This window comes from Lucilia cuprina, chromosome 6 (genome assembly GCF_022045245.1).
Source record: "Lucilia cuprina isolate Lc7/37 chromosome 6, ASM2204524v1, whole genome shotgun sequence".
NCBI lineage: Eukaryota > Metazoa > Arthropoda > Insecta > Diptera > Calliphoridae > Lucilia > Lucilia cuprina.
In genome coordinates this window covers 37,203,832-37,230,767 of record NC_060954.1, presented here as the reverse complement: position 1 = coordinate 37,230,767, position 26,936 = coordinate 37,203,832, and the positions used below count along the sequence as shown (strand labels likewise).

The 26,936-nt window shown below is 30.2% G+C and overlaps 1 protein-coding gene and 1 long non-coding RNA gene across 3 annotated transcripts in view; both read right to left on the bottom strand.

The window, feature by feature from the left end:
• LOC111681074 (probable WRKY transcription factor protein 1) overlaps nucleotides 1-12,185 on the bottom strand; it is a 46,252-nt gene extending 34,067 nt beyond the window's left edge. For both annotated transcript variants that reach the window (XR_006941240.1, XM_046953515.1), the window contains exons 1-3: nucleotides 11,970-12,185; nucleotides 11,311-11,798; nucleotides 2,202-2,274 (exon numbers count right to left, since the gene is read on the bottom strand). Coding sequence is in view for 1 of the 2 variants with exons in the window: in XM_046953515.1 (XP_046809471.1) it covers nucleotides 2,202-2,274; nucleotides 11,311-11,798; nucleotides 11,970-12,060 (652 nt within the window). In the remaining variant the exon portion in view is untranslated. The remainder of the gene's footprint in view (nucleotides 1-2,201; nucleotides 2,275-11,310; nucleotides 11,799-11,969) is intronic.
• LOC124420510 overlaps nucleotides 12,185-26,936 on the bottom strand; it is a 39,298-nt gene continuing 24,546 nt past the window's right edge. The window contains exons 2-3 of the long non-coding RNA XR_006941241.1: nucleotides 12,348-12,490; nucleotides 12,185-12,232 (exon numbers count right to left, since the gene is read on the bottom strand). This is a non-coding gene — a long non-coding RNA (uncharacterized LOC124420510). The remainder of the gene's footprint in view (nucleotides 12,233-12,347; nucleotides 12,491-26,936) is intronic.

The window sequence follows — 26,936 nt, the reverse complement described above, 5'->3', positions numbered from 1 at the left end:
ACTTTTAGTGAATTGAAACAAAAAAAAAAAAAAAAACAAGTATGAATTTATAGTCGGACATTGCCGACCATATGATACCCTACACCAGTCAGTATGTTAAAATTTTGAATTTTTTTTTAAATAAAGCATTTAAATTGTTTTATTGTGGAATATTTTTACTTATTGTGGACGAAAAAGAGAGATTTTATACAAGAGGGCTCATAGGGGAGAAGGGGTAAATATGGGCATATCCTTATTAATTTTGGTAGATGAATTTACGTCTAGTACAAAGTCATTTATGTAGATTTTAATCGTTTTATAAGTAATTATAAGTTAATTTTGAACATCAAGTCATTTTCTGAAGGGGAGTCTGTATGAGGGCTAGGGTCAAATGAGGCCCGATCACAGTAAAAATTAGTATTGTCAAATATTGTTCTATAAAACTAATTTTTGCCGATTTTCGTTGAAATTATAAAACATTAAACGTACTTATGAGCCTAAAGGCCCGATTCGGGGGGTACGGTTGTATGGGGACTAGGAAAAATAATGGACCGATTTCAACCATTTTCAATAGCGATCGTCCTTGAACCAAAAAAAGAGTATGTGCCAAATTTCATCAAATTATCTTGAAAATTGCGACCTGTAGCGTGCGCACAAGGTTTACATGGACACACAGGCAGAAAGACAGACGGACGGACGGACAGACGGTCATAGCTAAATCGACTCAGAAAGTGATTGGTATACTTTAAGGTGGGTCTAAGACCAATTATTTTGGGTGTTACAAACTTCAGCACAAACGCATAATACCCTCCCCACTATAGTGATGTAGGGTATAAAAAGAAAACAAGTTAGAGTGCTATATTCAGCTGCACAGAAAAAATTATCGGTAGTTAATTTCCAATTAACATGTTTTAATTTTCTTTATTTTTTATTTAAACAAATTTTTATTTGTCTTAATTATCTCGTTTTTTAAAACTGTTTGAAACTTAAGTGTAAAATTTTGATTAAATTTTTAATTAATTCAAGTAATTTTTTAATTGATTGAAAAAATTTCTGGCCTTCTTTTCTATTTTAGATTTATTTTTAATATTTTTTTGAATTTTTGTGCTAGCAATATTTATAATTCTTAAATAGTCCATAAAATTTTAGGCATATAATATTCAAGTTTCTTCACAATATATGAAACACTTTATATGTTAAATTGTGTCAATAAAGTGAAAATTTTTGAAAATGATGAACTCATTTTCATTTTTGACGTTGTGTGTAATCGATTAATAATTTGATTGTTTTAATCACCTTCTTAGTTGATTTATAAAAAATTCTCTATCAAACAGTTTAATTTATTTGATCAATAAATTAATAAAAAATCAATTTTATATTTATTAAATATTTAATTTATACAATTAATGAATTAATCAATTTTTAATCTTGTCTCAATTATTGACATTAATTGTTCTGATTAATTCGTTATTTGGAAAAAAATATATATATTTTTCCTTTTTTACAAATTTGGTAATTGATATCATCATTTTGGTTATAGGTGCAAAACTTGCTTAATACAGGTGCAAAACTTGCTTGATTTTTAAAATTAAAACCCATTTTCAGTTTTTTCTGTGTGTGACGAATCTTTTTTTTTTTTTTGTATAAATATCTTAATTAGGCAAGGAGTTATGTGCGTTTTATTGATTTTAAAAGGAAGTTGTGTTGATCAGATTAGAGTATTTCTAAGTAATACAGAAGGTAAATTTTTCGATTCAAAAATACACACAAAAACTGGTGCTTGAGTTACCCTTCCTAAAATATTCGTTATTTGCCACAAACAAAACCATAACCCCTTCATATACAAACTAAAGGAATCGGTAAATTTAATTTGATGTAATCTTTTTAATAAACACATCATGAACTTGAATTTTAATGATTATTACCCAAACAAACTACATTGTAAATGAATATTGTATCTACGATTGTTTGCGAGTTTATCCTTGTTGAAAATTAACCCTTTTAAAGTAATTTTCATTAAGATTTTTATACTGTTTTCAACGAATAACTGAACCTGTGCCAAAATATTTTTATTTATTTTTTTTTTTCTATAAATTTGTTCAAACATTTTTTCATAAACCAAAATCAAAACTTTCAAAAACGTGCCTTTCTATGAATAAAGCCCCAAAAGGAAAGAATAAATGAATTGAATGAATAACAAGAATACAAATAGAAGTACTTACCACATTTTTCCCACCAACAAAATATTTCACCATCCATGCACAAACAAACCTCACAATTATCTAGACGTGGTACCTGCGAAAGAAAACAAACCATTAGATGGAATCTCTGAATAGAGTAAAATAAAGTATTAAAAAGAATGAATTTGGAAAAACAAAAAATATTGGATATACAAAAACCGACAAAAAATGTACAGAACAAATTTTATATTTGGCAATAAAACAAAAATCTAAATGTTGATAATCGAAATGGAATGCGATTTTAGGAATTGCTATTTGAAAATGAGAAATATGTTTATCCTTCGAAAAAATATTTTTTTGTTAAACACCAGAGAAACGGAGAAGGGAAGTGATGTAGAAACTAAATCCATAAACTTCATAATGTTAACCTTGCAACATATAAACATTATGTAATTTCTCGAATAAGAGTAACGTTCAGATTCCCACACAACAAAACTTAAAGTGCCTCCGATATGTTGCTATTGTAGCGATCTGTCTGTCTGTCTATCTAACTATCTATCTATCTATCTATCTATCTATCTATCTATCTATCTATCTATCTATCTATCTATCTATCTATCTATCTATCTATCTATCTATCTATCTATCTATCTATCTATCTATCTATCTATCTATCTATCTATCTATCTATCTATCTATCTATCTATCTATCTATCTATCTATCTATCTATCTATCTATCTATCTATCTATCTATCTATCTATCTATCTATCTCTATCTATCTATCTATTTATCTATATTTATCTATCTATCTATCTATCTATCTATCTATCTATCTATCTATCTATCTATCTATCTATCTATCTATCTATCTATCTATCTATCTATCTATCTATCTATCTATCTATCTATCTATCTATCTATCTATCTATCTATCTATCTATCTATCTATCTATCTATCTATCTATCTATCTATCTATCTATCTATCTATCTATCTATCTATCTATCTATCTATCTATCTATCTATCTATCTATCTATCTATCTATCTATCTATCTATCTATCTATCTATCTATCTATCTATCTATCTATCTATCTATCTATCTATCTATCTATCTATCTATCTATCTATCTATCTATCTATCTATCTATCTATCTATCTTATCTATCTATCTATCTATCTATCTATCTATCTATCTATCTATCTATCTATCTATCTATCTATCTATCTATCTATCTATCTATCTATCTATCTATCTATCTATCTATCTATCTATCTATCTATCTATCTATCTATCTATCTATCTATCTATCTATCTATCTATCTATCTATCTATCTATCTATCTATCTATCTATCTATCTATCTATCTATCTATCTATCTATCTATCTATCTATCTATCTATCTATCTATCTATCTATCTATCTATCTATCTATCTATCTATCTATCTATCTATCTATCTATCTATCTATCTATCTATCTATCTATCTATCTATCTATCTATCTATCTATCTATCTATCTATCTATCTATCTATCTATCTATCTATCTATCTATCTATCTATCTATCTATCTATCTATCTATCTATCTATCTATCTATCTATCTATCTATCTATCTATCTATCTATCTATCTATCTATCTATTCATCTATTTATCTATCTATCTATCTATCTATTTCTTCTATCTATCTATCTATCTATCTATCTATCTATCTATCTATCTATCTATCTATCTATCTATCTATCTATCTATCTATCTATCTATCTATCTATCTATCTATCTATCTATCTATCTATCTATCTATCTATCTATCTATCTATCTATTTATCTATTTATCTATTTATCTATCTATCTATCTATCTATCTATCTATCTATCTATCTATCTATCTATCTATCTATCTATCTATCTATCTGTCTATCTATCTTAATAGGTGCCTAGCATACTTCTACTATAAAATTTAAGGTTCAATGAATACGAAACCTTAAAAACAAACAGTACCTAATGAAGCCAAACACAACTAATTATAAAATTTTCATTAAGCTCTAAACAAATACCACAATCTCACTCTTAGACCCAAATTCTCATCATTATTTTCAAATACGTAATAAGAAAAATTATGATAAATTAGAATTTGCTAATCGGATAAAACAAACAAATGAAATAAAATAACAACTGTGATTTCAAACAGCGATGATGAAATTTATTTAAAGTTAATTTACTTGTACGCGTATTTTTACTTTTGCCGACACAGCTGGACATGTGTTTTTGTTGTGATAAAAAGATTTATTAACTTTACTTTTATGTTTTCTACTTTCCTTTTCTCTTTTTGTTTTTTATACAGCAGGAAATAAAATCTTACAATTATTCATAACAAAATCCAGAAAATAGGCCAAAACAAACACAGGTGTTTTTTACGTTTTGTGGCAAAACGTTTAGTCTTATTTGTTCAAGTCTTAGTAAAAAAAGTTTCCTCTTTTAGGGTTTTTTGTTTATGTTTTTTTTTTTTTTGGTATCCAATTATTATGTTAATTTTATTTTTGTTTGAAAATTTAAGCGAATAATTAGAGAAAACTGTTTTTTTTATTAACAAAGTTTTAAAGAGAACATTATAATTAAAATGATGGCAAAAATTTGGAAAATCTGTATGAAATCAAGTGGCATTTTCAAGATTTTTGTTTTTGTATATTACTAAGATATTGGGGAATATATTAAGATGGTTACCCAACTCAAAAAAGTTGCGAGATACATTTGAATATTGATTTTGTCATTACGTTTGTAAAGTATCGACATATTGGCCGTATAACCACAAAAGTAAATAGTAACAAGTATGAATGTATAGTCGGGAGTAGCCGACCATATGATACCCTACACCAGTCAGTATGTATGTTAAAAATGGGGATTATTTAGAAAAAGTAAAGTATTTGGTTTATTTTCGGAACATTTTTACTTCTTTTTGGCAAAAAAAAGAGATTTTTTAAGAGGGCTTAAAGGGGAGTAGGGCAAAATATTGCCCTATCCTTAAAAATGTTGGTAGGGGGAGTTAAGTCTTCTTCAATATTATTTATGTAGAATTTAAAAGCGTTATTAGTTTTTGTAAGTGAATTTTGACCTATAAGTCATTTTCTGAAGGGGAGTTTGTATGGGGGATAGGGTCAAATGAAGCCCGATCATTACAAAAATCGGTAGTGTCATTTAAAGTTCTATAAAACTAAGTTTTGTCGACTTTTGTTAACATAAATTAATTATAAGCCAAAAGGCCATATTTGGGGGGTACGGTTGTATGGGGGCTAGTCGAAATAATGAACCGATTTTAACCATTTTCAATAGGCTTCGTCCTTGGGCCAAAAGAAGCGTCTGTGCCAAATTTCATCCAATTATCTTGAAAATTGCGGCCTGTACCTTGCGCACAAGGTTTACATGGACAGCCAGCCAGACGGACGGAAATAGCTTAATCGACTCAGAAAATGATTCTAAGCCGATTGGTATATTCGTCGTATACCGATTGGTCGATACGGTTCGAACAAAATGAGCTATATATTTTGGGTCTTGAAATTTACTTTACATATAACTATAACGAACATGGGAGATAGATTTAAGAGTGGTCAAATTTTAAATTATAGTTTGTACGAATTGTTTGATGTAATGAAAATTTTATACAATTTTTTATGTAAATGTAACTTCAAAGTAAATGTCATTTCGGCGTGGATAAATGTTATGACATCATTGTAAAAACACCTTCAGTGGAGTAATGGTCAAAACAAAATAGTCATTTTCTAATGCAATATTTTTTACATACAAATGTATGTATGTACATAAATTGCATCTAAAACCACAGGTTGTGGTATGATATTGTTCTATTCAATTTTAAATTACATTTTTTTACATGTAAAACCATTTTCATAAAAATACAAACTAAACAATAAATAAATAAATAACAAGTAAGAGTGTTATATTCGGCTATGCCGAATCTTTTATACCCACCATCAAATCACTGCCATATAAATGAACTTTGATATTCTAATTATTATTATATATCGATATTAATGAGAACATCAGGGTAACATTTGAAAGAGGTCCATTAATGGGGGTTTTACTATTGACAGTGCTAATTTTTATAGGGAGTAGGGTTATTTATATGTATATATGGACCAATTCTCATAAAAGTCTGCAGGAAGGTTTCAGTTCCTTATTTGTTTAAAATTTCATCGATCTACTTGTATTTTCAAGCCATTAAGGAGCATTAAAGTCATAAAATATGGTAGAGAGATTTTAAATCAAAATTGTTTTATGTCGAGTTGACTTGCGGTATTCATATTTTTCGCGTCATTTTCTGGGGCGGAATTTATATAGGGTAGTGTTATTATGGACTGATCCTCATAAAATTTGATATAGAGATTTCGGTTGCTATAGAAGGGATAGAGATATTAGCTTACACGAAAGTAGTTTATGTCGATTTTCATAAATCTACTAGTATTTTTAAGCCAGTACTGAGCTTTAAAGTATTTTTCTGATAGGGACCTCATGTTGGGGGTAGGGTCAATTAAGGCCTGTTCCACATAAAATTTGGTAAAAAGATTTTGAAAAACTTACTTCTGTGAAATTTCATCGCTATACTCGTATTTTTAAGGCAGTAATGAGCGTTAAAGTATTTTTATGGAGGGGACCTTATATGGGGGGTAGGGTCAATTATAGACCGATCCACATAAAATTTGATATAAAAGTTTTGGTTCCTAAGAAACATACTTATGTCAAATTTCATCGCTATATTCCCATTTTTAAGCCAGTAATGAGCGTTAAAGTCATTTTCTGAAGGATACCTTATATGGGGGGTAGGGTCAATTATGAAACGATCCACATAAAATCTCATAGTAAGAAACTTACTTATGTCAAATTTCATCGCTATATTCCCATTTTTATGCCAGTAATGAGCGTTAAAGTCATTTTCTGAAGGGGACCTTATGTGGGGGGTGGGGTCAATTATGAACCGACCCACATAAAATTTCATAGAGAGGTTTTGGCTAGTAAGAAACTAACTTATGTCAAATTTCATCGCTATACTTTTATTTTTTAGAGCGTAATGAGCGTTATAGACCGATATACGTAAAATTTGGTTGAGAGATATTGGCTTGCATGAACCTTATGTGTGTCGAATTTCATCGCTATATTCCCATTTTTAAACCAGTAATAAGTTTTTTAATCATTTTCTAAGGGGGACCTTATATGGGGGGTAGGGCCAATTATGGTCCTATGTCCGCCATAATGCAGAATTATTTTGCAGACGTCAAAAAACTGACCTATGCGAAATTTTGTGGTATTTGCTTCATAAAAAACGAATTTGTGAATATTCCGGGGGTACATTTGTATGGGGGCTATGTGAAATCGTTGACCGATTTTGCCCATTTTCAATACCAAACATTTCTGATTAATAAAATATATTTTGGGAAAATTTCATCTCAATATCTCTTATTATGTGGACGCTATCGTGCCAACAACAGACAGACGGACAGACGGACGGACATGGATAGATCGTCTTAGAATCTTACGAGGTCCCAGAATATATATACTTTATGGGGTCTTAGAGCAATATTTCGATGTGTTACACACGGAATGACAAAATCAATATACCCCCCATCTTTTTTGATGGTGAGTATAATTATAGTCTAGCGAGGCCGACCATATAATACCCTACACCTGTTACAAAAATAAAATGAGATTTAGTTTTCATAATAAAACATTTAAGTTAAATTGCACCTTGCCTCAGATATACTTAAGCCATTTAATGTTGAATAAAACTGTGGAAGTCATAAGTGGCCTCCGGTAGGTTAGTGGTTAGTGTTCTAGTCTGGTAGACCGGAGGTGATGGGTTCAATACCCACCTTAGACACTGGTTAAGGAGCGCACATGTGTATTTCTTCGGATTTGATGTTCATGCTCCTTTCAAACTAACTAACTAAGTCAAATTTTGAAGGTGCATTTTATAGGAACTAGGGTCAAATGAGGCTCTATAATTATAGAGTTCATGATGGTCATCAAGGCTAGTATAGAAATTGGTTTTGGAGCTTTTTGTCGAGATACAAGTATATTAAACATAATTATGAACTAAAAAGCCTTATTCGGCTGGTTGTATATGGGCTAGGTAAAATACTGGACCGATATTAACTATTTCCAATAGGCTACGTCTACGGTACCATAAAATATCATGTGAAAATTTTCATTGAATTATCTATAACCGGTAAAGCCGAATTTCAAATTTCCCTTTCTAGCAATATACTTTATATTAAAATCTAATTAACTAATCTAATTATCTAAATTTGTGGATATTTTATCTATTATGGACTGATCTTCCCGATACCAAACAATTTAAGAGAATGATTCGTATTTCAACAAAATATATTCCTGTCGAGTTTTACTCCGATTATATACGTTGTTTTTCAAAACGATATTGATGTTCTCTTATGGGAGACATTTAAAAAAACATTTTAGCAGAATGACTCATGTCTAATTTTATCCGGATAGAAAAACTATATTAATGTTTATATTTTTCCTGTAACTTTGATTTTCAATGCAATCGGGAGTTAAGGTAATATTCGAAAAAGTTTCGTAAAGTCATTCATATACATATGTACATATATATACAAAAGATGTTAATTTGAGAAGCCTCAATTGGGCCTATTGTGCGCTATATACAAACGATATTCATGTCGATTTTCACCAAAAACAGCTTTATTTGTCAATTAAATATATGCGCTTAAAAGATTTCTGATCCGGATCTTTTATGAACTGAAAACATATAATAATTATTTATAAGTGAGGAAAAATATAATCAAATTATATTATATTATATTACAAAAGCTTAATTTATCAAGGAAATATTTGCATTTAGTTAATTTTTGTAATAGGACCTTGTATGGTAGCACTGACCAAATACGAGTCTATTGGTAAAAAAAAATTTCGTAGGGTGAATCACAAAACAGATTCATAACGAATTTTATGAAGGTAACTTTGATTATTAGACATTCAAATATGTGAGTTAAGGTGGTCCGTATATGGCAGCTTCGATCAGTTGTGAATTAGGAAAAAATTTAATTTTTTTCGAGGTAGTCTGAAGTTTTTATTTATTTTTTTACGTTATGAACCTATTTTGCTGAACGTTCTTCATTTGAATGTGATTTATACAGGCACACAGGCCGACATATCTAAATCGACTCAATATTTAAAAAAGACCAAGGATTTACATATATCCTTGGTTGTGTCTTTGATGAATATTTGTCAGTGTTACAAACGGAATGATTAACTTTTATATACACTCTATCACCACGAATGGTTTTGTAGGGTATAAAAAACAATAAAAGTGCTGTTTTTTTAAATAAGCAATGAATGAGCATAAAATGCAATAAAATGTATTTTAAAGATAAGCTGTTAAGCGAAACATGTTAAAAGGTTCCGGTCAGATGTCCCACAATAAAAAATACCGATGATGGTACTATTCCTAGTGAACACACAGGTTTGCGAGCATTTGGATCCAGAACAATTAGATACAAATATTTTGAAAGTCATGTCATTCTAGAATCTCGATTTTCATTTCCCATAAACAAAAACTCAAGTTCTTCTTACAATTAAACTTAGTTTAAACAAATTCTATATGAAAAACTATATATTTCCAACTTGGATGACATTCAGCTTAAAGTGTATTTAAATAAAATTCAGAATGTTGACAAAATCTAAATATTTTTAACGGTGGGTTAAGTTAGGTTATGTTTAACAGGTGGCTGCATAGAACATCTATATGGGACCAACAATTATTTCCTTGTAAGTAAACTAGTCGGAATAAAAGAGCGGAAGAAGGGGAGAGATTAATAAAAAAATGTGAAGAAAGCCCTATATTATAGAGTCGTAATATGAAAGCCTACGTCCAGCTTAGTGTGAATTTGTAGTTCACACCCATTTTAATAGCTACAGAAATGCAGATAGTAGTTCTAAGTAAACATTTTGCGTTTAAATAAATTGACCATTATGACAAATAAGATGATGGTAGTTCATCTTTCTCCTTTGTATTCTTATTTTAACAACTTCTACAGAATCCAAACGGTAAAGCAATGCGCATAACGCGGTAGTCAAATTTGTAGTTGTCAGTTATGATTGAAATCATATTACCGAACTAATGTCCTTGACGACTAAGGATATAGGCTTTTGTATGTGGATTCATATTAAGCCACATCGTTATAGAGATAGAGCAAGTATGTATGATAACTGAATCAAAAAAATTGAGGATGTCATATTACAATAATGGTCCACGTCTTAGTTTCAGCTTTTGCCAAGGTATCAGCAATGTTATTGCTTTATGATTTGCTCTCATAGCACCTAATCTCTGACCAATGCTTAACTTCCGAGATAAAAAAACTCCACTTCCGTTTATAACCACGCAAATGACCTTTGCTGAGTTGGCAACAGCACCTAGAGAAGAAAAGACTGAAACACAAATATTCTAAAAAACCGAATTCTGTCACAACAGCACCTAGAGACGAAAAGACTGAAACACGAATCTATTAAAAAGCCTAATTCTGAATATATCCCCACAAGGAAGGAAGATTTAATAATATCACTTGTGTAAGGTACCTTTACATCTATTACCATTCAACCCACCACACTTCTCATTCATTCGACAGACTTACTTATATACTCTTGACGCCAACTTATTTTCAAGCTTAGTCCCACATTAACTCCTCTGTGAGGCATCTATTATATCGGCAACATCACAAAACTTATCCAGAATTATAGAATTTACCGAGAATTGGTCTTTTAGCCAACATTCTCTTCCCGCATTCCGGGACAAGACAAAACTTACTTTATGTGGTTTTCTGGTTCGATTCCATGTCAAATCATTCAATGAAAAGCCGAGAATAAGAATAATTATTATTCGTCAACTAAGGTTCAAAGAAGGTTCAAACTTAATACAATTTCCATCACTCTTTAAATTTTTAACACTCATTAAATTTCACTACAAAAACGGACAACTAAATTTGTATATTCTTTATACATCTATGTATATAAAGTACATATCCTTGCACTTGTAATTTGTGTAAAATAAATACTATTTCGAAAATAAATTCAATGTGTTTTTAAAACATATTCAAACATATGAATTTACCTTTTGACCATGTGTGTATTTTTGGCCATTTGTAAAACATGATGCAGCACGTGGCAAATGTAATTCATCTAATGTTTCGGTAATTGCTGATGTTGTTGCAGCAGCTTTTGTTGCCGTTTCCTCCAGCCAATCGTTACGTTCATCATCATCATCATCGTCAGCAGTATTAGCACCAACATTCTTTAATGTCTGGCCATCATTACTTTTCAATTTCGTTGTTGTTTTCGAAAGGTATGAAGAAGCACCAGCATCATTTTGTTTTCTAGTTTCTAACTTATTATTTGTGTTACCACTGACAGCAATATTTGCTGTTATATCCTCACTGCCATAGTTGAGAAAACCCTTTAAATTTTCTGAATGTTGTTGCTGTTGTTGCTCTGTTTGCAACATCTGTTGCGATAACAAACGTGTATCGTATTTAGCTTGAATTTGTTCTGAGTCCAAATCAAAGAAACTTTGTTCATGATCATCAAAATACTCGTACGGTACTATGGAAGAGGGATAACAAAGGGGGAGAATAAATACAAATGAAAATACATACATAAATACATACATATTTTGAAAATAACATTAAATTTAAATTAGTATTTTTTACAGTTCGAGGGTATTTCTATTTTTTCAACATTTTCATTCATTTTATTTGAATTATTCTCACTCACCTGCTTGCACCAGTGATGACAATTGTGTTGTACCAAACATACACGACACACAGCAAATCCATATACAAATGATTCTTTGAAAATTCCACATTTTGTTTGTTGAGTTTTGAGTTATTTGTGTTTGTTTTTTAGTTTGATTATATTTTAATTTGGTTTTTTTATTATTTGAAAACTTTTAATGTTTTTTGTATATATTTTTTTTATAAAATGATATGATTTATTTTTAGATTTTTGCTAAAAGCAATTTTTTGTAGTTTTAAATTCTGGAAAATAAAAAATAAATACATAACATGTACATATATTGTAATAAATATCAACAAATTCATTAGAAAATTAAATTTAAAATTTAGATGTTTTTAAAATTCTGCTTAAAAATACCTTATAAAGATACTAATATTACTGGTTTGTCATATATTGACCGGAAATTAAAATTGAGTGACCAAGTAGATGATTAAACCAAACAAAACATGACAAAGGTATAATAGGAGCAATTCTTAAATAGGCTTCAATAATATGGTGGACTTCTTTTGCAAAAAAGTTTAATAAAACACAGATATAGTAAATTCATCATATACATTTCTTGGATATACATAAGTCGACTTTATGCCAAAAAGAGTTCTTATAGAAGTGATTGACATTGTAAATCTATAGACTGATATATATCATAATTTTCAAGGTCACAACACTAGCTTTATAGTCTATAGACTTGACTATAGAACAGTCTATAGTGTGGACTATAGAACAGTCTATATTCTGGACTATAAAACACTCTATAGCCTGGACTAAAGGACAGTCCATAGTATGACCTATAGAACAGTCTATAGTCAGGACTATAGAACAGTCTATAGGCTGGACTATAGAACAGTCTATAGGCTGGACTATAGAACAGTCTTTAGTCTGGACTATAGAACAGGCTTTATTCTGGACTATACAACAGGCTTTATTCTGGACTATAGAACAGGCTTTATTCTGGACTGTAGAACAGTCTATAGCCTGGACTATAGAACAGTCTATAGTCTGGACTATAGAACAGTCTATAGTCTGGACTATAGAACAGTCTATAGTCTGGACTATAGAACAGTCTATAGTCTGGACTATAGAACAGTCTTTAGTCTGGACTATAGAACAGTCTTTAGTCTGGACTATAGAACAGTCTTTAGTCTGGACTATAGAACAGTCTATAGTCTGAACTATAGAACATCCTATGGTCTGGACTATATAACAGTCTATAGTCTGGACTATAGAACAGTCTATAGCCTGGACTAAAGAACAGTCTATAATCTGAACTATAGAACATCCTATGGTCTGGACTATATAACAGTCTATAGTCTGGACTATAGAACAGTCCTTAGTCTGGACTATAGAACAGTCTTTAGTCTGGACTATAGAACAGTCTATAGTCTGGACTATAGAACAGTTTATAGTCTGGACTATAGAACAGTCTATAGTCTGGAATATAGAAGAGTCTATAGTCTGGACTATAGTAGAGTCTATAGTCTGGACTAAAGAAGAGTCTATAAAATGAACTGTAGAATAGTCTATATTCCTGACTAGAAAACAGTCTATGTCTGGACTATAGAACAGTCTATTGACTGGACTATAGAACAGTTTATAGACTGCACTTTAAAAGAATCTATAGTCTGGACTATCGTTGAGTCTGTACACTGTACTATATATTGATAGCGTAAGTTATTTAAGTAGATTTTTACATTCAACCGTGGCACACTAAAGTTAATGTGGAGAAAATTATTTAAATATTTTTTTTGTAACAAATATCATTGTGGTCATTGTATGATAATGTTTTAAATTTTTTAATTACAATTTTTAAACAATAAAACTTTATGAAAATAGATAAATTAATAGATAAAAATATTTAAAATTTATTTTGTAAAATATATTGATATAATAATACATTAAAAATAATATTGATATTCAAAAACACGCATTTAATTTTATTAACATTAACAATGTAGTACATAATTGTGCGAAAATTTAAATTGATATTTATTAAATAAATTTTGTACATTAGGGTACTTCCTGAAAATCGGTATTTAACACAATTTTTAACGATAAGCGTAATAAAAATTAAATGTTCAATTGCCACAGCGAAACCGGATATTCTTTGGAATAAACTAGTACCAATATTTCTCAGACATCTCCTTAATGTGGTAATACATATAAAAAGTAAACAAATATTAATGAATATTTTATTTTTTTTATAAAAATCTCTTCATATTGATAAATAATTTCTAAAATCAAGTGGTGTTGTTCCTGGTACTAGCATAAACATAAACGCTTAAATGAGTTTAGAAATTATGTCAATTACATTCAATCGATTTAAAATTTATGTTTAATAAATTTAAACGATTTCCTTTATTGTGTAAAAATTAAATTAATTAAAATGTTAATGGATGCATGGATATGATTATGATAAATGAATATATCATTTGACATATAAATGTAAAAAAAAAAACTCAATTATAGAGAAAAAACCATAAGTAAATCATTTAAGTGTAATATTTTTATTTAATCAACACTTAAATTTTCTGCAAACAGCCTTTCAATAACCAAATAATATAAATGAAATGTTTTTATTTTAGACATGAGAGATTCACAATTTGTCACATAGTATATAGATTTGTAGTATATATCGTCAGCTGAAACACAAAGGGCCCTAACTAACCAAAACTTTTTATTTTTATTGATGAATTTAATGTATTGCATCAAATGGACATCTCCGATTTTATTGTCATAAAACTTCAGTTTTTTTCTTTTTGATACTTTTTTTTCCAAAAAAAAATCGCAAATATTTTGTTAAATTAAATATTATATAGTTAGTCAGTATAAGAGGATTAATAATACGTCAAAAAATCGAAAAGTACCAAAAATACAGTTATCTTCCTTTTACGCCCAAAAAGGACTGAATTTCAAATAAGTACGAAACAGTTTGAAAGATGTGTTTAAAATATTTACAAAAATGTTATTATGTTTATTAGTTAAAAAGTTATAAAGGATCCAAAAAGATACTAGAATCTTCTTTGTTACACATTTTCACCCCTTAAAAGTTCGAATTTCGAAGCAATTTTTAAGTGTAGAAGTAGATGGAATTAAAATTTTCCTTGGTTTACTATTATTTTCTAATATTATCAAGAAAATCTGTTTTACCCGTTTTTCCCCTTTGATATATAACTTAAATATTGATGTAATGTAAATAAATATAATATTTATATTTCATAATATATATTTTACAACACAAATAATCCACATAATAGGCAAATGGTGATACTGGTGTCAGAATAAAACAGAAAATTCTCCAAAAACTATTTACAAACAACTTCCATTCACCTTGAAAGCGGAGTTAGGGATATATATCTAAGCTCTATATATTGCCATCCACAATTTACCATGAGTAAAGAACACTTTGAAGCATTTTTAGTACACAAGGATATTATTTTCTTGCATGCGGTGACTACAATGCTAAACATACATACTAGGGATTTAAATTAATGATTCAAAATTGCAGACAATTGTACAGAACTACAGTCGATCCTATTTTTTATTTTTTTGGTTTGTATATCACCTAGTCAACATTCTGATCCTAGAAAGATTTCTGATCTAATATTTTTTGCCATATCAAAACACATTAATAGAAATTCAATCTCTACAAAATCATATGAATTTTCTTTTGATACTGAAATTTCATATTACAAGACAAATTGGTACAAATTATTAGTAAGACGTTACCAAAGTACTTCTATGTAATCAGAACGATATGTAGTAGTCATTGAAAAGTATGCTAATAAGTATGTGCTTACAACTGCGTACTGAAACTATTTTACATTAACAGTTGTATAAGTGACTAATTTCTTCGGCTCACTCTAAATGTCAAATTTTCTAAAAGGCTGCAATGAATATTTCAAACGCAGAAATCGAAAAATTTTCATCGACAAAACGAAACATAGAAGAGATTGGCAACAAAACATAGACTTTCTACTGCAATTAAAAACCTACAAAGCAAAAAATGTGCTTTTGGAAGGCTTCAAAAATGTAAAGCCACCGGTAGGAGTTCAAAGTCCTATAAACTGGCAAACCCAGTATGTAAATCGATCGGTGAGATTAGAAAACCCTTTGAACAAAAAAGTACTGTTTAGCTATCTTTCTGTGTGTTGCCCAAGTTTTCGATGTCAGCTACCATCTAATACATATCGTTTACTACAGTTTTACCTACTGATCCACTGTTCAGGGTAAAGTACGATGATTATGCAACAAAGGACTGTAGAATAAATGCTAGTAGTGTTCACAAGGAGTGTACTTCATTTGCAGATGACAAAATCATCCTTTGTACTCGTGTGGTTACATCAAGAAACTCTAAAAATCTAAGGCGAGTGGAGATGTGTTGAAAACTGGAGAAAACAGGTAAACGAACTCAAAAGTAAGCATATAACCTTCACACTTAAAAGAGGAAACTGCCCACCTATGATTCTAAGCAATATTAACATCCCACTTTCTAATCGTGTCTCCTATGTAGCTTGGCATTACATTTAGCTTTAAGGTTCCATATGAGACTAAAACCTTTCTTTATATTTAATTGACAAATACGTCGTAAACCGTTTGCAAGATTATTAACATTAAACAATGTATATGTATAAAAGATTCGAATAGCTGATCTACCACTCCCCAGCAAATACATTCATTACCTGGTTAGGGGTTAAAATGCTTAAATTTACTTACTCAATAGTATTTTAAGTCATTATTTCAACATGGTTATGTCACTGGAGGCAAGCACTTAATACGTATTTACCAATCCTATGAAAAATGTATGCACGAAGAAGCTCATTAGTCAGCTTCTTAGAACGTATTTATAGAACAAATTATTAAAAAGACGTTACTAAAGTACTTCCATGTAATCAGAAGTATATGCTGTAGTCATTGAAAAGTATACTAATAAGTAAGTGGTTACAATTGCAAGTCATTACCAAGTTTTCGCTGGGGCATTTAAATTAGGGGCTGAAGGAATACAGTTTTTTTGTATTTAGATTTAATTGAATGTTGTTAGGCCTAAGAAGGCTTAACGTTTAGTTTACTGATGGGTCCAAGGAAATAGATGGTGAAACTGCAGTGAGTATTTATGGCAGAAGGCCAACCATATAAAATATCCCCCTATCATACAAGCTGAAACCTGCGCTATCTTCATCTGTGTTGAAGAGCGCGTGAAGAAAAGCATAAGGGGTCCAAGGTTCTATATAATGTCAGATAACCAAGGAGTTTTCATGGCCTTATTGTGGTTAGATCGGGTGTTGTAATGGATTGCGTGACATCATTAAAGGAACTGGGTAGAATTAACAATATCTTATATACCTAGCCATGAAGGACACTCCGGCAATGAACAGGCGGACTGCCGAACTGCTCACGGCCTATTTATTGGCCCAAACAATTGTTTGGTATGTCACAATGATACGATACAGCTATTAATAATTTTAGGCTTCTATTTACTGAAATAATTTGAAAATACTTCTAGTTGGTGTAGCGTATTATATTTTCGGTCATGTTCGACTATACCTTCATACTGACTTCAAGTTGGTATTATGCTGTAGTAAAAAAAGTGCGAATCCTTTAAATAACCGCATTTCTCGTTTTCGCTTGAATTTACTTTGTTGCCATACTTACAAAATGCATACGGTTACTGAAACCACGTTAAAATGTTGTTAAAGTTTTAAACACATACAATAGTTTTCAATGGGTTTGAAAAGTTTATTTTTTTATATTTAACCACAACTATTACTTTTACATTTACTTCCTTCACACATCGCTTTACAAAACTCTATTTATCGTACTCTAACCCATCACTCAGCTTACACAATATATACACACGCACACATGCACACATATGTTAGGGTATATTTTTTAAAAACTACACTTAGTACATAAAATGTCAAAACTGAGGCTTTCAAACAAATTGCTAAACAAATTTTACATTTTCTAGTCCCTCTAGATGAGTAAACTTAGTTAAAAGAAATCACCGAATATGTGCACATGTTAAAAGAATGGCGGATACTAAACCAGTATTTCCTCTTCCATACAAATGTTCAAAATATCGATGTGTAAAAAAACAACCCTAATATGTATACATGTTTATATACATATGTACACATACATGTTAACTATAACAGTAAATATTCATTCATATGATTTCTATTCGATTCATTCATTTTTACTCATTCTCTGTGTAAAAATATTAAAAAATAAAAAAAATAAAAGTTTTATTTAGTTTTTTTTCCACTTCTTGTTTCTGACGTTTTTCTAGGAATCTTTTTTTCTTAGTTGTTGCAAAAAAATATAAAAAATTTACTTTATGCTTGTATCAGATTTTTACTTAGTTTTAAATCAAATAAAATAAAACTAAAATTTGGAGTGACATTTGAAGGATGTTTTTTATCCTTTTTCTCAACTTCAAATAGTAGTATTTCAAAAGTAGATATTTTGAAATGTTCGACATTAGTTAATTAAATGTATAGAAATATTTTTTTTGTTTATATGGTTGAAAAAATAAAAGAAGTTTTAAGAAAATATTTAACTAAACTAAATTTGTAAAGATAATTTAAGTTATTTGTTTAAATATTTAAAAATGTTTTAATATTTTTTAATTTACAAAACCAAGGAAATTAATGTGAAATTTCTAAACGATGTTAAAAAATTACATGACATATTTCTTTCTAGATTCTAAACCCCGTATTCATAAAAATTAATCGTTTATTTTAGGTTTATTACGCACATTTTCCTTGCAAAATTCCTACAATAAAACGTCAATAACTTTATTAAGCATTTATGAATATGGGGGATAAATCTTTAAAAATTGTTGAAATATTAAGGGTATTATTCATAAACTTTTATAAAAGGTTTATAAATTTTCAAATTTGTCCAACGTTGTCATTATGAAATATTACCCTTTCATCTTTGGTCGCATATTCTGGGCGTTTTCGGGGAATACTCACTTCAAACGAATAATTTGACACTCTTACGCGTAGGATGTATTTTCATTGTACGCAATGGTTTTACGTAAACACAACGAAAAGAGTTCTATATTCGGCTATGCCGAATCTTACATACCCTTCACCATGATATTGATTCTAGGCTCTGATTTATTACTGGTTCTAAATGCTTAATTTCAGGTTTCCAGGTTTAATATTATAGAAAATTCAAAAATTACTTTTTAAAGAACGAAAAAGTACGAAAAAACCCCCTTTGTGAATTCTTACCTATTCCGGGTAAACCCTCCCTTTTATGCTTAGTTTCATGTTTTTAAGTTCGATATTATAGAAGATTCTAAAAGTATACAAATGTAAAAAATATACAAGCCTGGTACCAAATTGACAACAAATATTTCATAACATTCGTTGTCAAATTATATACATTCAATGCAACGTTGTCAACATTGCAACAATTCGTTTTCGCAATCTAAATTTTATACACATTTGTTGTCTAAAAGTTAACCAACGTGGTAAGCTCTCTATTCACAACAAATAAAATTTGATTTGGTGTTAATTTGATACCAGGCGTGTATATTTTTTCACCTGTATACCTTATAGAGAACAAAATAGTACCAAACAAGTAAGAAATTATAGTCGGGCGAGGCCGATCATATAATACCCTACACCTTTTTCAAAAATAAAATATAATTTAGTTGTCATAATAGAGCATTTAAGTTGAAGTGTACCTTGCCTCAGATATACATACTTAAGCCGTTTATTGTTGAATGAAATTGTGATATATGATATTGTTGAATGAAATTGTGATATATGAGTATATTAAACTGTACCCGCCTATTCGGCGGGTACAGTTATATGTGGGCTAGGTGAAATAATGGATCCATGTAAACCATTTTCAACAAGCTTCGCCTACGGTATCATAAAAGATTATATGCCAAATTTCATTTAATAAGCTCCAAAATTGCGACATGTAGTTTGATTACAAGGTTTACAAGGCCTATTCGGGGATTTAGTTGTATGGGTGCTAGGTGAAACAATGGGCCGATCTTAACCATTTTCAAAACCATCTTTCAAAAACTACTTAAACACAAACTTTTTGTCAAAAAATTGATCAAATATTGCCCTTTTCTATAAAATTTACCACGACCGCTTTATAATTAGTTAAACCCCACATATAAGGTTCATGCTACATTTAATATTTACATGCCTTCATATATATCATATATGTATGTATTTAAACCAACTTCCGAAAGATAAAGCGAAAATATTTATACTATCATAGGTCGGATTTGAATAATTCCCTAAATAGTTGGTGATAAAAAAATGAAATATATGTGAAATTTATTTAAATCCATATAATCGCAAAAGAAACAAAATTACAGCAATGATAAACCGATTTTTGTTGAAAATCAATTACTTTGCATTCATATTATTTGGTTTGGATTTTCATAAAAAAACATTCTCAGAATGCAACAAGCCGAATGATCATTAATCACACACTATCAAATTGGTTTTTCGTTATTTTAGTCACAAGTTTTTTTTTTTGTTTTTTTGCTATAAATGATTTTAAATCCGTCAACATCATCATTATCATTTGTTTAAAAGGAAACACAACTAAACCAACACAGTTACATACTATATAAAGGATAAATATGTAGTTATATCTATGTTTGCGTTTTAAGCGTACATGAATTGAAAACACATACATACCTTTGTATGTAAGTACGTACAATTTATAGCAAATATTTATATACAAGTACTCGAACATGTACATTTGAACAGACATTCTTCATTGTTACATGGATTTCGTGTTAAAAGGCTTGTTGAACTTTAACATGCCACCAATATGATGTACAATACTACGTACATACATACGTTCACTTCCATTTGTACTTGTGCAGGAGAAGTACGTACTTGTATAAAAGTTCACGGTACATAATACATAAACATGTGTGTTCAGAAGAGAAAGGGTAATCCATAAATAAAAAAAATTAATTCAAATTTTAAAGTTGGTATAATAGTTTTGGATCATTTAAAAAATAGGAATAGCAAAGCTTAGGTAAGACCATATAAAATCAAGAATATATTCTTAATACATATAGAAAAGGAAAATGAGTTTTCCAAAAACTTGTAGCCCAGAGAATAGGACCTAGAAGTTGTCGAGGCCTACTAAAAACTTGTAGCTCAGAGGATAGGACTAGGAGAAATCGAAGCCAGCCAACTACAGCCCTGTCGGCCACAGTTTAAACTTTTAGCTGTTGCTTAACTTCCGCTATGTAAAAAACATAACTTTCGTTAACAACAGCGCTGATAAGATGGCCTCTGTTGATTCGGCAACAGCATTTAGAGATGTAATCGCTATACCGAAATACCAATCCATCAAAAAAGCCGAGGACTCAGAGAGAATACACTGTGGTTAATCTGATCTGAGTTAATCCTGTACATATCCGAACAAGATATTTTACCATTTGAGGTATGATTGATTCGACAAACTCACTATATAGATAGGACCCACTTTCCCCAACAAACCGCTTGATTAGACTACTCTGAGGGTCTTATCAACACCACCGAACTTATTGGGTATTATAGACATCTTGCAATAATCTTTTAACCAACAATCTCTTTCCGCGATTTTGGACTCAACCACCACCCAGAGGGACCTCTCAAAATACCGAGTCAAAAACAGTCAGAAGCTCTGCCCCATGGATCACAGGTTTCTGTAATACCAGATTATAAAGCTCCCTGGTTGAATCCTAAGTATTTTCAAGGAAATGCTGTAGGTACATTTGACATCATCAGTTTGGGATCCCGGCACACGAATTATTGATATCAGGTCTTCACCCGAACTTATTTGGTATTATAGATATCGTGCATCAGTATTTTAGCCAACAATCTCTTTCCTTGATTTTAGAATCAGCCACCACTCAGAGGGTACTCTCAAAATACCGGGTCAAGAAAAATTCCAAAGCTCTGCCCTGTGGGCCACTGGTTTCTGTAAAATCATATTATAAGGGTCCCTGGTTAAATCCCAAGTCTTTTCAAAGAAACGCTGAAAATATATTCACACTATCAGTTTGTAATCCCGGCACACGAATTATTCGTATTGGAATAACACAAAGATGAGTGAAGTTCAACTAGGTAACATGCCTCGAGGACCTAGAAAAATAAAATGTTCAAAAAATATTTAATATTGCTCAGGTTTACTTGGCATTAAAAGTGGCCAATATTAGTGCACGATTGTATTTAGACCCCATACAATTGTTAATTTTGAAAAAAATTATAACCAGAAAAACATTGTAATTTTTAATACTTTTCGAATTTTTGTAGAAATCTTGGAATTGTATTTATTCGGAGAATTAATTTGATTTGTATTCAGAATAATAAATCACATTTAATCGATATTTTTTCTGGGACATCCCACATTTTTTACACATGAACATCATGATCTATCATTACTAAATGTTTACATGTGTGAATGTAATGTTCTGTTAGTTTACTATAACTACCATAATTTAGTACTGTAACTGTTTTTCTTGTAAATTTTTTATTCTAGTCATTTCCGCTTGTTTTTCATTTCTAAATTGTTACGACTTTTTCTGTTTTGTTTTAATCTTTGTTTTTTTATTTTAATCTACAAAAGAGTTTTTCTGATGCCAATAAAAACTATAGACTATTGTTTTTAATTTTCACCCTACACTACAGTATATGAGCGAAAGGTATTAAATGTTACATACTTTTCAGTGACTACTACACTGAAAGAAAAACCTTCGTTATAACGTTTTTCTACTTTATATTAATAATTTTTTTCTTGAAATGAGTCTAATGACTGGTGTCATTGCATTAGCGAAAATGTTTCATTCATTTAAAAATTTTTGTAAATATAATGAAATAATGTCATAAGTATAAAATACATAAATAAGGTAACCAAACATTTTTACAATATAATATATCATTAAACCAATAAAGCCTTTTCGTCGACATAATGAAAGAGTTTCATTAAATTAATGAATCTCTTTCAATAATAATATGAAATAAAACTCATTAATTAAACGTTTTTGTTTCGTTAATTTTAAGAACATCATCATATATGTAATGAATGTTGTCATTGGTTTAATGAAATTGCCTCATTGATATAATTATATTATTAATTAATGGGACGAAATATTTACATTTCAATAGTGAATTTTATCATTGATTTTGTTTTGTAAATTGAATGTGCTTCTTAATTAATGTAATAAAATTTGTCAAAAATATGATTATGTTAACTATATTAATCATTATTTTTATAATGAAAAAATTTCATTGGGGTTACGAAGCGATTTTCTTTCAGTGTACATAAAGTCCTGATTACACATAAGTAGTCCACTAATATCTTATACTTTTTAGTTTATTAATATACTTCTCAGTGAAGATAAATGCTATTGGGTAAGTAAATTTCAGGGTATAAGTCCTTTACAGTCCTTGTAGATCATTAATAAAGCTATCAACTATTTATTAGAGGAATTTTATAGGAAACTTGTGTAAATATATAATTAAAAAAATTTTAGAAGTTATTCTAAAAACTACTAGTTCTAGAAGGAGTGAAAAAAAGAAACTAAAGTGTTTCTGTTTCTTAAACAACAGTCTTGGAACTAGTAGTATCGCCATTACTTCTGGAACCCGTTCCTTAGAATATTGTTGTGGTTCTTAAATACTTCTAAATAGTTTATAAGGAACTAGTTATACATTGCTACTACACTAGCTCAATGGAACGCATACTAGTTCCAAAACAACTTCTCGGATTGAAAAAAATTTCCAAAAAATATATGTGCATGATAGTTTTGTAAATAACATTGATACAATAGTAAAAATTCCTCAACAGTTTCTCAATATTGCTTAATAATTTTAATAATTTCAAACAAAAAAAGAAATATTTGTTTATACGTTCTCTAAAGCTTGCCTGGAACTAGTTCAGAATTTGAAAAATTCAAACAAAAATTATTGATTAAAGAACTAGTTCCAGAAACGTTCAAAAGAGCGAGTGTCGACTCCATAACGCTTCCTCAGAAACAGTCGCGAAGGGACCATTTCGAACAACGCCAAACTAGAACGAGTTCAGGCTAAAATAATGTGTTCTAAAACTAGTTGTAGAATACACATCTTGCAACGTCCTTCTGTGGTGTGGTATCCGAAGTTGTCTTGATTAGTTCAGTTCATTTAGATCGTAGCTAAAGTCCGTAGTAGGCACCAAAAAGAATATTTCATTTAGCCAGGAATTCCCCCCGGGGGCAATTTCCGGGTAAAGAGGTGCTACCAATACCTCTAGTCTGCCGGGACTATAAACTGGTGATGTCAAATGTATCCTTTGCTTCGCCTCGGAATGATTTGGCATGAGGTCTAACCTCATGTTAATTTAAGGACTGATATATCCTATACCTAATGGGTTGGATAAATCTCTCTTCAAACAGGTCTGTGTACAAAGCAGCATATGCTAGATTCCTAAACCCGATCGGTATCTCTTACTGTTCGTGTAGTGGGACGCCAGTAAATGCTGGGGAATTATCAGGTCAGTATTCAATGGCAGCCTGTCATTCCGTAGATCGATCTTTATGATCAGGGGAATGGAACTGATGCTAAAATTGGTGAAAGATTGGGAAAGTCTCCATATATTCGAGATTAGTACTGATTTAGTATGCCTTTTTAAGCTTCGGGGAAGTTCTTCGGTGCTGTTGCCATCTCAATATATTGATAATGCTGCTCGACTATTTGTGGGGGCAATTATTGGAATTAATTGACTTTGGAAATTCCTACTTCATTTGTTACATTGATCGGTTCATAAAAGAGGGATCCTGATCCATTTTGTTGGGTATTTCGGACTACCAAATATGTCTCTAGGTGCTGTTGCCAAAACAACAGAGCCATCTCAGTAGTGTGGTTTCGCGGTCTTAAAGAGGTTAAGGAATGCACTATTGACTTTAGACCAGAGATTGCTTTTTCCTTGTCGGGGTAAGCGGATTAATTATAGATGCGGCCTGTCATTCCACAAAGGGGCTGCTGTGGCAAGAGATTAGATAGCTCGAGTACTTCAACAAAGTGCTTGTACATGGACCGGATATCCATGTACAAAAATTGCTACCTGAGTTCTTCATTGAGGAATTCAGGGGCGCATGGTAGACTCTCTAGTCTACCCAGTGGATAAAAAAGACCACCGTGAGATAAGGTAATTTTAGAAATTACAGATTTATTTCATCTTATTTACTGTATTAATAAATCACGATCTCTATATTATAATCGCATCCAAAATAACTTTCATTAGGTGTAATAGGGCCACATATATTCGTCTATAATTTCTTACTTGTTATTTGATCTTAAAAGTTTTTTATATATAAACTGACGTTAAAAGCAAGCATGGCATTTTATAAATAGAAACATGAATGAATTCAAGTGAAAATCGGTGCGATTTTCCAACAGCTAGTATAGCGCATGCAACATTTCAAAAGTTTTAATTAAAATTTTCGTTTTTTTTATTCTTGTTTACAGATTTGTACGTTTTTGTTTAAAAATTGTTTAAAATACAGTTTAATACAGTTTATACAGTTTATGTGTGTATGTATGTTTGTTTTTAATTTTTCTTTTTTTTCACAAACATAATAAATTCTTATTCCAGTTGTTTTTATTTTAGTACAAGCATTGAGTTGAAGAATGAAAAATATTGTATGTATTTAAAAAAAAACTTCATATTTGTATTTATTGCATCCTTTTATGTTACATTTGTTCGTATGAACACAAAAAAACAATGATTATTATTCTTGTAATTTGAAATTGTAATAATGGGAAGAACAGTGACCAAATCAAAAGTGTTGTAAAAGTTATAATTGAAACAAATGTTGAATTTAAAATTTTTATTATACTTTTGTTTTAGTTTTGTTAAACAAATTGACAGAAAATTAATTGCAAAAAATGAGAAAATAAAACATATATTTATTAAAGGGAATAAGATGATACCAATAAAGGATATGTAAATGAAGAATCCAGTCAACACACTAGTCAGTGATCTTTAACATAGATTATTTAATAAACTAGTTTATAGACGTAGACTAGTAATAAAGTAATCTATAAATTAGTATACACATAGTCAGTAGATAAGTACTTAAATTACTAAATGGAATAGTATAAATATTAAATCATAGATTGGACCATAGACTAGTCGAGAGATATACATTTGATTTGTTAATAAACCAGTAATAGAGCAGTTAATAGAACAGCATGTACACTAATTTATAGGCTATTCTCTGGACTAGACATTTATATATTAGTAGTAAATAGACTAGCACTTAGATCATATCATAGACTAGTCCATAGACTAGATTATCAACAAAATAGGCTATAGACCAGGCAAGTATATACTATATTGACAAATCGTCCATTTAGTGTATAGTCAGTAGATTACTCAAGTCTTTAGAAAAGGGACATTGACTTTAAAAATGTTGACTACTGAAACTATGAGAGTGATATAGTCGATTATGGAGGTACACTTAGTTAGTCTTGTTGTAACTTAAATACTGAATTGAAATTAATTACCAGGAAACTATTACTCATCTTATATGTGAGTGTCCTGCTCTAGCTTTTCTTTTCTTTTCTTAAAAATCTTACTGCTATTCTCCCTTTCTCTTAACCATCGTCTCTTTGTCCACTTTTTCCCTATCTATCTGTTTCTTCTCTTACAGGTATTAATTACAAAGGGATCAACATCAACCCAAGTAAAGCCGCTATCTGTGATAACCTAACCATTGTAAATTTATTTCATACCTAACTTGGTAATGAGTTGTCGTTATTAACAACATAATTTTTTTAAAGAATTTGTGGTCAATTGTCTATAGAATATATCTATAATAAGTAGTTATTCACGCAAAAAGTAACTACTTACACTTTTCTTCAATATTACTTGCTTACTTACAGGGTAAGCAAAGATTTTGCTGGGATACTTCAAACTCTAGTGGAC